This window comes from Ranitomeya variabilis, chromosome 5, assembly GCF_051348905.1.
Source record: "Ranitomeya variabilis isolate aRanVar5 chromosome 5, aRanVar5.hap1, whole genome shotgun sequence".
Taxonomy (NCBI): Eukaryota; Metazoa; Chordata; class Amphibia; order Anura; family Dendrobatidae; genus Ranitomeya; species Ranitomeya variabilis.
Window position 1 is genome coordinate 470,728,100 of NC_135236.1, and position 14,086 is coordinate 470,742,185.

General features: G+C 40.8%; 1 protein-coding gene across 1 annotated transcript in view; it reads right to left on the reverse strand.

Moving 5' to 3' along the window:
* The window catches only part of TMTC2 (transmembrane O-mannosyltransferase targeting cadherins 2), a 364,646-nt gene that overhangs the window by 132,503 nt on the left and 218,057 nt on the right, over window positions 1-14,086 (reverse strand). Inside the window, exons 5-7 of the mRNA XM_077265461.1 lie at window positions 12,451-12,536; window positions 11,905-12,089; window positions 2,778-2,856 (exon numbers count right to left, since the gene is read on the reverse strand). Coding sequence (XP_077121576.1) covers window positions 2,778-2,856; window positions 11,905-12,089; window positions 12,451-12,536 — 350 coding nt within the window. The remainder of the gene's footprint in view (window positions 1-2,777; window positions 2,857-11,904; window positions 12,090-12,450; window positions 12,537-14,086) is intronic.

The following is a 14,086-nucleotide window of genomic DNA, read 5'->3' on the forward strand; positions in this document are numbered from 1 at the left end:
AAATAAAGTTGGATGGCTGACTTCAAAATGGCCGCCATGGTCACCATCCATCTTGAAAAGTTTTCCCCCTCCCATATACTAATGTGCCACAAACACGAAGTTAATATCACCAACCATTCCCATTTTATTTAGGTGTATCCATATAAATGGCCCACCCTGTATTTATAGATAAGTAGATATATTTTATAATAATGCTTTAGCCATCAATATCTATTGATACAGAAAGAATAGTCACACTCATTGTAACAAACTTTGCTGCCAAGATCAATAGTGCAAGTGTTGAGAAACCTTGCAATATATCAGCCTCCTGGACTCATCATTTATTCTAATAACAGTTACAAATCTGTCTGTTAAAAACAAGGTGTAGTATAAGTAAGTCAGATGACAAAGGCCCATTGAAGTATACAAAGAGGGCAGGGGGAGGTGTGTGAGATGTAGAGTGAATTAGTGTATACTAGTAGATCACAGACTGCACATGAGTCAACAGTGTGATGCAGCAGCAAAAAAAAGGCAAAGTTATAGGATGAACCATAACAGAACCATAGAGTCTAGATCACGTGAAGTTATTATCCTCCTCAACTCCTCCTTGGCCATGCCTCAGCTGGATACTGTGTCCAGTCCTGGGCACCACATTCTTAAAAAGACTTTGAAAAACTGGAGTAAGTTCAGAGAAGAGCGACCAGGATAGTGAGCCGACTGCAAACTATGTCCTACAAGGAACGGTTAAACGATCTGGGAATGTTTAGTTTGCAGAAAAGAAGGCTAAGAGGAGACTTAATAGCTGTCTATAAATATCTGAAGGGCTGTCACAGTGTAGAGGGATCATCATTATTCTCATTTGCAAATGGAAACACGAGAAGCAATGGGATGAAAATGAAAGGGGGAAGATACAGATTAGATATTAGAAAAAACTTTTTGACAGTGAGGGTAAGGAACAAGTTGCCACGGGAGACTGAGTTATCCTACAATGGAAGTCTTCAAACACAGGCTGGACAGATATCTGTCCGAGATGGTTTAGTGAATCCTGCTTTGAGCAGGGTATTGGACACAATGACCCTGGAGGTCACTTCCAACCCTATCATTCTATGAAGAAGGGCTCATTGAGACAAGTTTCTTACTTACGAGTGCTTTCCTTGTTTTTCATGCATAGCACTCATACCTATAACAGTCTAAGCAACAGAAAATCAGAGACAGAGGAAAAACATGGTAACAAATGCAATAGTGTTATATCTCATGTACATGCTTGAAAGCTTATTCTTCCGAGTATTGTATTTATTAATGACTAGGTCAGTATTATTCACATTAATAACCTAACAGTGACGGGATCACAAACTCTGTTTATTGCTGCACCACCACTCTCTGATTCTGAAAAAAGCTGTGATAATAAAAATATAATGTAAAACTGCATGGATATGAGAGCAGGAATTTCAACAGCAGGTGAAGAAAATCGCTTGCCAATAAAGTCATAGCATTTCTGAAATCTGAAGAGCAATGCACTATGCAGGAGGAAATAATGGAAAAATGGATATGACAGATTAACACTTTCAGAGTGCTAAATGGTGCTATTCATAAATTATACACCATTTCCGAGGGAATAAAAACCAACGTTAAATGGATTTTATAACCTCTACATGCAAAACTAAAGAGACATTAAAAAATAGACAAAAACACTAATACATTAAAATTGCATATACTGCCAGGACTGGAAAATTATATGTGGGAAGTGGAAGTTTATTTATTATAATTTGCTCACTAATGCTACTGGTTACCATTAGCTATCATTTGTAAAGCAATCTCTGGTGAAGTGATGGTTGCACAATAATAGTATTAGAACACGTCATAAGAACTTTTGTAGAGTGCTGCGTGACAAAACTTGTCACATGCATTTTATTTATCAATGGCCAAATATATTTTAGTACTGCACAGCAGATTAAAGACATTGAGAAAATTACTTTAAAAGGAATCTGTCATCAGGTTTTTTCTAGCTATTCTGAGAACAGCAAGATGTAGGGGGCAGTGGCCCTGATTCCAGTGATGTATCAGTTAATGGAATGCTTGATAAAGTCACTGTTTTATTAGCAGGTAATTGAGGACTAGTAAACCTGCTGCCATTTAGTCCAACCACAGTCCCACCACTGATTGGCAGCTTTACTGCCTATGCACAGTGTATACAGAAAGCTGCCAATCAGTGGTGTGGGCGGGGTTATACAGAGCTCAGCATTCAGAGGACTGCTCGATCTGCAGCAGATAAAACAGTGATTTTATCAAAACTGATGGAAGCAGAGAAGAGACATATCACTGGAATCAGAGTCTCTGCCCCTACATCATGCTCTCAAATGGGGTAGCAAAAACCTGGTTTACAGTTTCCCTTCAACATGTCAGCAGTGCATGTGTGTTCCTTTAAGAAAGTTTGAATACAGTATTACATGATTAGTCAAGTGTGGATGCAAATTAATAAAATACACCTTAAAATGATCATTTATATTACCCATTTTCTTAACCTTTGTAACCTGCTAGCAGATGGGCACTGAGCAGATGTTGCCTTCACATTGGCAATGTAAGCAGTGATTGACACAATCTGGATTTAGGACATTTTAATGCCATAAATTTGTCTTCCTGTACCATTCAGTCTACAAAGGATATGAAGAACTGAATAGCTAATATTTCTTGTTACAACCATGAACCAATATGACTTGACTGTTAATCCAAGATACAGAGGTTACATTAATATTTATTTATTACATTAATATTTATTCATTTTTGGTTCATTTTCTTACCCATCATGTTATATAAGCTTTGTGGTGCAAATTGCCGTGGCATTTTCAGTATTGCTTCTTTATACACAGAGAGTGCATCCTAAAGATAAAAAAAATATATATATATATTTATGCACTACTATTTATTCACAAACAATATTCATGTAACAGCAAAGATAATAAAAATTAAATTATCTACTGGTCTTTGAAACATTACATATCATTTATACAATGGATAAAATCAGTAGAAGAGTGAATCTGTCATTGACCAAATCTGCACTTATCTATAAAGATTCAGATACAATTTTGCAATTATAAATGATTCTATAGCTTATATTTTACTTATTTTGTAAAGTCTTATAATTTCAGAATAAGCCGTTATAGGTGTGTACAAGAGAAAAGTCATAGTTACTCACCGATAACGGTGTTTCTCGGAGCCCATGACAGCACTACGGAGAGAGGGGATCCGCCCTTCAGGGACAGGAAACCTACAGATAAAAGGGCGGTACCTCTCCCTCGCATCAGTTGGTTTACAGAGCATCGGAGGACCTCCAGGTTAGTTTACAACAGAGAAAATACCATATTATAACATTTCTTAAAAAAAGGAACCCCGTGCCTAAATTATAATATATAACTATATAAATCATATGTAATTAAAGGTGCTCACCGCACTCGTGATGGGAGGAAATAAGCGAGTGCTGTCATGGGCTCCGAGAAACACCATTATCGGTGAGTAACTATGACTTTCTCGGCCCCCCATGACAGCACTACGGAGAGAATTGCAGAGACTAAGCTTAGGGAGGGACCACCGCCTCAAGAACCCTACGACCGAAGGTCAGGTCAGACACAGAGGCTAGATTTAATCTATAGTGCCTAAAAAAGGTTGACGGTGATGACCAGGTGGCCGCCTTACAGATCTGTTCTATTGATACCTCTGACCTCTCAGCCCATGAGGTAGCTACTGCTCTTGTGGAATGCGCTCTTATACCGTCCGGGATCGCATTCCCCGTGGATGAATATGCCAACGCTATTGCCTCTTTTATCCACCTTGCCAATGTACCTTTAGATGCCCAGAATCCTATTCTGGGACCCTGAAAACAGACAAACAGAGAGCCTTCCTTCCTATACTCCCTGGTGGAATCTAGGTATTGGACTAGGCATCTTCTGACGTCTAGATTATGGAAGTTCTGCTCTTTCTCATTTCTAGGGTTCGGGCAGAAGGACGGCGGAGATATTTCCTGTGACCTATGGAATTTTGGCAAATAGGCCGGGTCAGGTCTTAGAGTGACTCTATCATCCATGATTTTTGTAAAGGGGGGGTTAGAGGACAGGGCTTGAATGTCGCTTATCCTGCGCGCAGATGTTAAGGCTACTAGAAGAATGGTCTTAAGAGATAGTATTTTAATGGGAATCATGTCTATTGGTTCAAACGGAGGACCAGATAATGCCGAGAGTACTAGATTTAAGTCCCATGGGGCCATTTTTTGGGTAACTACAGGTTTTGCTCTTGTTACCTCTTTAATTAATCTTATTATCCATGGGTTGGCTGCAATATTCTAGTTATAGAGTGCACCCAGGGCTGCAATCTGTACTTTAAGAGTACTAACCGCTAACCCCTGTTCCAGACCTTTTTGTAGGAACTCAAGTATTTTATTAATTGAGGGTCCCTCCTGGATTTTAACTTTGGATACAGACAAGAATTTTTTCCATGTTTTCCCATATATCTTAGTAGTAATAGGTTTTCTACATTTTAATAATGTTGTGACCAAGTTGTCAGAGAAGCCTCTTTTTTTTAATAGTTCCCATTCAAAAACCAGGCTGTCAAATGCAAGTTCGTCTCCTGTGGGTGGAAGATCGGTCCTTGCTGTAGTAGGTCTGGCAAATTCGGTAGAACCCATGGGTCTGAGACCGATAGCATCCTTAGCCAGGAAAACCATGTCCTTTTGGGCCAGAATGGGGCAATAAGGATCATTTTTGTTTTGTCCTCTCTGACTTTCCGAATGACTGCCGGAATCAGAATGGTTGGTGGAAAAGCGTATGTCAGTTTGTGTGTCCATGGAATCAGAAAGGCATCCAGAGCCTGAGGATTCCCTTCCGGGCTTAGAGAACAAAATTTGCTTACTTTTTTGTTTTTGTAATTGGCGAACAAATCTATTGTTGGGGTTCCCCACATCCTCGTGATCTGGTTGTAGACAGACTGATTCAGGGACCATTCGCCTTGTTTCAACTGGGTTCGACTCAATCTGCTTTCTCGTTTTTTGAACCTTGAATATGCAGTGCAGAAAGGGATAGTAGATTTGTTTCTGCAAGGCTGAAAATTTTGGCGGAGGAATTCATCAGTGACCGAGACCTTGTTCCTCCCTGGTGATTTATGTAGGCTACTGTCACTATATTGTCCGAGAGAATTCGGACATGATGTCCCCGAATGTAGGTAAGGAATGATAGAAGAGCCTGATGCACCGCCCAGAGTTCTTTTTGATTTGAGGATGCTGACAGTTCCTGAATTGACCAGTTGCCCTGAGCCACTTTGTCTGCCATGTGGGCCCCCCACCCCTTGGGACTTGCATCGGTTGTTATCACCCGAGATATTTTTGGTACCCAAGGAATCCCTTTTGAGATATTCTGATTCTTTCCCCACCAGAGAAGGGAATGAATAACGGAGGAATTTAGAATGACCCTGCTTTCTAAATTGTTTTTTAATATTACCTGCCATTCTAGTATGTGCCACTGAAGCTCCCTTGTGTGGAATTGTGCAAAGGGTATCGCCGGCAGGCATGAAGATAGAGACCCCAGCAGTGACATTGCCCTCCTTAGAGTCATGGAGGGGTTTTGCAGTGTTCGTGCTATCATGGTTAATATTTTGTCTTTTTTGGGGCCCGGGAGTCGGCATTCTTGAACTTGGGAGTCTAACGTCAGCCCTAGGAACTCCTGCACTTGAGAGGGTTCCAATTTTGATTTTTTTTATATTTATGAGCCAACCCAAGTCCGTTAGAATAGTCATTACTCGGTCTCTCTGTTCTCTGCAACTTTGAGCCGAGTCGCTGGCAATAAGAAAATCGTCCAAGTAAGGGACTATGATAATGTTTTGTTCCCTTATGTGGGCCATCATCTCCGTTATTATTTTTGTGAATATCCGCGGAGCAATAGAAATCCCGAACGGGAGGGCCCTGTACTGGAAGTTTCTTATTTTTCCCTTTATGGACACCGCCATCCTGAGAAATTTTTGAGAATGTTCGTGGATGGGCACATGGTAATATGCGTCGGTTAGGTCTATCACAACCATGTAGCAATTTGGGAAGAGAATTTTTGTTGTAGATTTTATTGTTTCCATTTTGAACTTGTGATTTCTTACATAGTTGTTTAGATTTTTCAAGTTTATAATCGTTCGAAAAGACCCGTCGGGTTTCGGTACTAGAAAGAGAGGGGAAAAGAACCCGTCCTCTATTTCTTGAGGAGGGATCTCCTAAATTACGGCTTTCTGCAGTAGGGAAATAATTTCTTTCTCTAATGCCGCTTGTTCTGCTGCCGAAGACCTCGTCTTTGTCACTACATAATTTCGGGGGGGGGGGGGAGAAAAGAAATCTATTTTTAGACCAGATTGTATTAGTCTTAAAATCCAGGTGTTGTTGGATATTTTTTCCCAGGCAGGAAGAAATGAGGTGAGCCTTCCCCCCACCGTAGGGAAAATGTCATTTGGGGGATTTTTTATCACGGGAGGTGTTGCCAAAGAGGTAACCTCTATCTCGTCTTCTCCCTTCTTCCCATTTATTCTGTTCTCTGGGAGGTCTCCGACGAAAAAATTTACGGTTACGAAAGGACTGTTTAAATGGGGCTGGCCCCAGGTTTGGAAACCCCTTCTTTTTGTCTCCTGCTTTCTGGAGGATGTCATCCAGGGTTTCCCCAAACAAGAAATTTCCCTCACATGGAATAGAACACAATTTCAACTTTGTCTGGAGATCCCCTGGCCAGCTCTTAAGCCATAGGGTCCTTCTGGCTGCGTTGGAGAGGGCAGCGGCCTTGGATGTTAAACGTACTGAGTCCGCTGAGGAGTCCGCTAGGAATGCTGCTGCTGCCCTAATTGCAGGGATTGAGTCCAGCAATTTATTTCTGGGTGACCCGTCCTTGATCTGGCTTTCCAGCTGGTCAACTCACACCATCAAAGATCTGGAGGTGCAGGTCGCTGCAACTGCAGGTCTCAAGCTACCTCCAGCCGATTCCCAAGCCCCTTTAAGAAAGGTATCCGCTTTCTTGTCTAAGGGGTCTTTGAGGGTACCCATATCCTCAAACGGGAGCGCAAATTTTTTCGAGGCTTTGGCCACTGCCACGTCCAATTTGGGTGCCTTGTCCCAAGAAGTGGACGCCTCATCATCGAAGGGATAATTTCTTTTAAGCGAGGGTACTGAAGAGTTCCTCCTGTCCGGTTTTTCCCATTCTTTTTTGATCAGTGTCTGGACATTAGGATCCGAACATAATATCTTGAGCCGTTTTATCGGGTCTGGGATCCTCAACCCCCATAGTGGCTCTGACGGCTTTAACTAAAGCGTCCACTTCCTCTAGTGGGAAGCAATGACGGCCCGAATCTTCATCAGAGGAAGATAGGGAGGATTTGGAATCGTCAGAGTCCGCGTCCTCAGACGAGGATCGGACAGAGTGAGAATATACCGTCTCCTTCACCTTTTCCTTCCCTTTTTTGGAAGATAACAGGGCATTCTGAACTTCAGATCTAATTATAGTTTTTAGTTCAGATGCGAAGTCAGGGGTCTCTTCACATAATAATCGCTGAATGCAAGATTTACAAAGCTTTTTTCTCCAGGTTACCGGCAAAGCTTTGTTACAGGTGGGACAGACCCTATTTTTCTTTTTCTCCAGGCTCTTCTTACCCTAGTAAGGGAGAAGAGGGAGCCCTATTATAAAAAAAAGTACACTTTCACGGAGATCACTCACCATCCGGATGTGGAGGCAGGTACCGATTCTGGAGGCGGGCCCGGGTCTGGCAGTGGAGCTTCTTGAGGAGGAGAGGTAGTCCCTGCAGCAGATCTGCTGCGCTGTGTGGACCGACTGCTTGATTCACTTCTTCTGGAGCTCTTTGGGTCCCCTTTCTTATGGTGCTGCTGTCTGGGCTGCAGCTGCTGTGGATCGCTGTCCTCCATGGTTACAGGGAGATAGTGCGACAACTATGTGTGCACCATCTCCCTTTTTGAATTCGGCGCCACCCCCGGCGTTCTGCCTCACTTCCGGTCCTGCGCACATCCCAGGGAGAGGAGAGAGTACCGCGCATGCGCGCGGAGATGACCCGGAAGTTAACGCCGCATTTCCGGAGCGGCGGCCATCTTTCTCCACCCGGAGCGTGCAGCAGCCGGCACCTGAGCTCCGGGTGACCAGCGCCCCTTCCTCCCTCGGAGTCTGGCGGCGGCCTCTCCCCCGCACACCCTGAAGAACCCGTCGGTTCCAGCGGTGGCGGCTTCGGGTGCCGGACGAGCCGCGGCAGGAGCCTCCACGCTGCCAGAACCCGACTGTCCGGTCCCGGTCCTTTGGAAACGGCGTCTTCGTGTCAGGTACTGCCGAAAAGAGGTTCCCCGTCAGGGACAGGAAACCAACTGATGCGAGGGAGAGGTACCGCCCTTTTAACTGTAGGTTTCCTGTCCCTGAAGGGCGGATCCCCTCTCTCCGTAGTGCTGTCATGGGGGACCGAGAAATAACACTCTTTCTGGCCATTATACAATTTGTATCCTGCATTATTTCCTTCTGCAGGCTCAATCTGTAATTGGCAATTGACTCTGAGCTGGTGGGAGGAAACCAGTTGCTATGATCTCTCCCATACACAGCAGAGCACAGTGCGCATACCGGAATACCTACTCTTCATTCCTTAGCTAGCCTACAGACAAAAGCAGCAGAGGAACAGAGGGGATTATACAGCAGTACTGAGCTACAGTATGTAGGTGAGATTCCAGCTCTGGGTGGAGACTAGCTACAAGGCTCAGTATATTAGTTCTGCATCTTTGTGTCTGTTGTCTTACTCTTCTTATCACTCCGTATTCCCAATTCTGTCCCCACAGAGTATAAAACAAATTTGTAACCTGACATTCAAAGAGTCCCGGCACTCACGTAATGTTGAATTAGTCATTTTATTCAATCAACAAGGAAATCCAATAGGATGTGATTCAGCCCAAACGCATCCTATTGGATTTCCTTAAGTATTGAATAAAGAACTAATCCAAAATTACGTGAGTGCAGGGGACTTTAAAATTTGCAATTATGTTTCTCTACGAGCACCACCTTGACATACGGAGTGCCGAACCATTTTTGACTTTTGTATTTCAACCTGACATTCAGTCTTTTAGCAAGATGGAAATTAGTAGTCAGAAGGAATGGTGAGTACAGGATGTTGGGGAAGGGGAAGAAGTGGCTCATAAGTGGACAAAGCAGCAGATTTGACTGACAAATTGTTTTAAAAATTGTCTGTAGTATTGCTTTAAGCAAAATTTGTTGAAAGTACAGTTCCCATTTAAAAACAATTAGCAATCATTTAATTCTTCGTGGCAAGGTTTCCAAATTCTATTTACAATGTAGTCAGTCTCAAACGAACATAGTTTGTCCTGGCATCTATAGTAGTAAGAGGTACTGGGTTAATTTATTACAGTACAGTACACTAAAATACACAACACATAGAAATTATTGACAACATTAAAACAGAAGAGAAACTTGCCAACAGTGTTTGTCAGTCTAGAGGAAAAACTCTTCAATTGAGTCAGACATCTATTTCTCCATTATTTGTTAATAGTTATTACTGTTGGTAATGCTGTAGGTATAGTACAGCCCCAACCCACTGAGTGTTTACTAACAAACCTGACAACTCCCATTACACTCGCACTACTCTAATTTAGTACCCTGCAGAGAGTACGTGCATGAATCGGTGCCAATGCTGCTGTGATCACAGGACTTTACTAACTGGCAAGATTCCTCTCTAGATACAATTTCTAGTTTTGTTAAAACTACTCATGCTTTGCATCATAATAAATGAGGCATGCAGTAACCAATACATGAAGCTAATCGAGCACTAATGTTTAGAATTCAACAGTAACTGTCGTTTAAATTTTTATTTAATAAATCAGTAATACTCATGAAAATAATACATTGTATTAAAGAAATCTGCTTTTTCTGTCATCACTGATCTTTCATTTTCAAAATTCTAAATTTATGGATAAAATTATGTAAACAAGAAGGGGGTAATGGAAAGAGGAGCTCGGCCGCTACCTCCTCCCTCACCCTTATACATACAATCTTATTAGTAGTAACTGTCATCTTACGTCTCAGAAATGGAATAACCTGTCTGCAACATATAGGTTTTACCAGGGAACCGAGAATATTGATAATGGATGATCAGTCCAGGAGGAGAACGAAGCAGATTTCTCTTATGAGATGTATTACAAATAATCTTATTTTCATGTGTAATATTAATTTCTGAGACAAAAATTAAATCAATTAGTACTATACAAAGTTATGTATTGACCAGAGAAGATTTTAAGTGAATCAATGGAGTAATGTTTAAACAATGAACAATTTTCGACCGATGAAACACACTTAGCAAAATAAAGAACATGAAATCCAGCGTATTTAGACCATAGAATTAAGTCTCCAAGCACATATACAGTAGCAATATCATTTTTTCTACAACCACTAAAGTATTCTCCACAAAAAAATATCATTCCTAACAAGAATGCAGTAAATGGATTTTATTTACATTGATTAAAACAATCATAATATTTAAAAAAAAATGAAATCCCAATACTTAGGAGGATAATGTGAGAAGATCCATGAAGTGCTTGGTAATTCATAACCCTAACCATAGGAGCGGAATAACATCTCAGGGACTTGGTTAATTCTGATAGATTGACTATTTAGAGGAGTTTTCTCTACATTTCTACTCGCGGGACCATCCCAAAACACCACTATTGCACTAACTATACTCCATACGCAGCCATTTCTCCGCACTACCTGTCTTGTAGATATTTCATAAGAAGTATTCAAGAGACAATTATGCACAGCTCATAAAGGGTATAGTGACAGGTTAATACTTTATGAAAATTATTGCTTCCTATTAAGAGGGGTTAAAGTATCTTGTAATCTCTGTATTGCAAATTGTAAACCCTGCAGAAAATGAATAAAAGGACATATAAAATTTGTCAAATTGTTAAACATTGGTATAAAAATACAGTATAAAAAATGTAAAGCAGGAAACACTTTATTTAATTGTATGTTTTTTCATTAGAGCTAATTTATTCACTTACTCTGATTGAGGTAATTAGAGCTTTCACTGATTAAATTTGCAAATATTTTAATTAAATCCCTAGTCTAAAAACTACAAGATTTGGATCATTTTCACTTCTAATTACACTAACATTATGTAAATGTGAATTAGATATTTAAGGTGTGAATAAAAATCTAATGTCTCCTATGCGCTAACCCGATTTATAATCTGCTGTGTACACGCTTATCAATCTTAAGTGGATCCACAGTGCACATACTGGATGGCGGGGGGCTTGGGAGCCCCCTCTTCACTTACACTAATCAAACATTTACCGGCTATCCTCTCCTCTGCTTACTCTACAGAAGCAAACAGGTTAGCGTCTAGCATACAAGCATTCAAAGGGTCAGCTAGTCTATTATTTGGTCTTTGAGGTCATGGGTAGGTTTAAAGCAGCAAACAAAAAACGTACATTCTTAGCTTAAGATATAAATGCAAAATACAATCTTTACAAATGTTACAAAAATGTATTAAAATAGACACAAAGGCAAAAACAGCTGTAAGAATAAAACGGAATAAGATAAAGATTAGGAAATGGAAAAAGAACGGCTGATGTTTGGACACCACTGCGATTCTGGTTGCACCTCCAGGGGCTACTGACGGAAACTTGTAAGGGTCCCACCAGAATCATCCACACTAATTCTCAAGTCAAAGGTGGAAGTTAGTTACTTGCAAAAATACACAGCTTAAGCTACTCCCCATGGATCTTTTTGTGTGCAAAACTTTAAAAATAGCACTGGTGTCCATGAATTGCTTTCATTTGCAATTAACCATTTTATGGGGGGTGGGCAAATAATTTATGGTGGTAATGGATTTGACCAAAAAAAGTCTGTAGAAACTCACCTCATACTGTCCTTGTTCATGGTACAACTTCCCCAGATTATAAAGGCAACTGGTCACTGAACTCTTATGAGCATTTGGATCTTTTAAGTTTTCATCTGGGATTTCTGAGCATTTCAAGAAAGTCCTTCTGGCTTCTTCCGTTCTTCCCTGATTCATAAGAATTATACCTGTATTCAAGTATGCCGCTACAAAAATAATTAGAAGAAAATATTAGAATATGTACATAAACTGGCAAAGATTTAAAAAAAAAAACACACACACAAAACAGAATATTCCAGTGGTACACTACTGGGCTTAAATTTAATTGTTGACTGTCCTGCCAATGAATTTATTTCATAAATTGAGGGACCACCATGGGCGATCAGTAGTTCGGCCTACATGCTTTTTAAAAGCTTTCATCTCTCCACACACTGCCAATTAGGATGCCAGTTGTGATGATGGTTTTGTGGTGAGGTTTTAGCCCTTCATCTTATTTAAAAAAAAGACTGAAATGATAATGATATACAGATGTGACCAGGGAAGATAAAATGTAAATTCATTACTCACATGCCAGTGTAGGCCTGCTACCAATTGCTAACTTGTAGTAGTGAAGAGCCTCGGCAAACTTGCTGTTTTCCTGGAGCAATAAGCCTCTGTGAGAAATACAGAGTGATTTTAGTTTAATTATTTCAAAGTATGCACCATACGTAGATAAATAGGGTTAGAAACGCAGAATTTGTATTTCTATCATCATGATCAAGTCATGATTAAATTCAGCCATGGACACTACAACTTAGTTTATGAAGGACACCATGACAGAACTCGATTGAGACTATTACAAGTCAATGGGGTCTGTCAAGCACCATTAATGTCCTTCATCTCATGAATTAGTCACAGTATGAATTTCATTTTTTGCTACTAGTACAGAAGAGAAAAGCTGAATTCCTAATGCAAATGTGAACTCGATAACATTTGCAGCCTTGTGTCCAAATCTAATGATGTGTCGACTTAAATCCTTATTCATGATTATGTGGATACTGATAGGTTGATTTATTTTAAATGGATTTTTCGGTGTTGCGGCTTGGAAGGTTTATAACCAGTAATGACAAGGGTCAGAGAAAACAGATATTAAAAGGGGGTGTCTCATGTTCGGCAGAAGAGCAGCGCTCCACAAGCTTCCCGCTTATTGAAAGGAGTGCTCCTATTTTACTGACAGCTCAGTCCAGCGACATTATCACACCAGTGGCCTGAACTTTGCGCTCCCCCAATGCTGATACGTGAGACAGATGTACCTCCGAAGAATTGGAGGAGCACAGTTAAACTAAAGCTGGCAGAACAGCAGCTTCAAATCCATTCCAGCCAGAAAGAGCTTGTAAACACTGCACATGTTAAGCTTCCACTCCTAGAGTGTAGTGGTGGCCAGCTTCTTGGTAGCAAACAATAAAACTGAAATCAATTAAGCAAGAACAGAGAAGAATTTTAACAGGTACATTCCGAGAAGTATCGGAAAGTTCCTTGTTTTTACAAGCACTTTGCAATTTTACCCATTAACAAACATAAGAATAACCCTTAAATAATGCAGGAATTACGGTACATTGGTGACGAGACACTAAATATTTAAGAGTTGTGAAAATAAGAAATGCTTTCATTGTTCATCTTTCACTACCAACCGACCATTTATACTTCTTTTTTTCTCATTTATTATCTTTCAATTTGCACAAATTGAATAGTAAAGGATTCAGTAGGTAACTGGCAATGTATGCGTGTTGATTTCTTAAATGTGTGAAGGATTGTGTGAATGTAAATATAAAGGTGGGAAGCACACCCTACTGAGCTGAAATACAGGATAAAAAAATAAATCTAAAAGATAGTTTGAGCTTATACGGCAGGGGTGGGGAATCTTTTTTCTGTCAAGGGCCATTTGTATATTTCTACCATCATTCGGGGGCCGTACAAACTTCGCCCAAAAAGTACATCCTGATTGTGGCACTGGTTTTAGGACGTAATCTTTCATTGCATGCCCTTCAGTGTTCAGTAGTGAACACTGCGTGTGTGCTAACAGAGCAAGAAGAAATGAATGAGAGGGTAGCAATCAAACTACACCTACCTCCCTGCCCATCAATGTGAGAATCTGCTCGGGGGCCTGATAAAAGGTCATCGAGGGCCGGAAATGGCCCTGAGGTTCCCCACCCCTGTTATACGG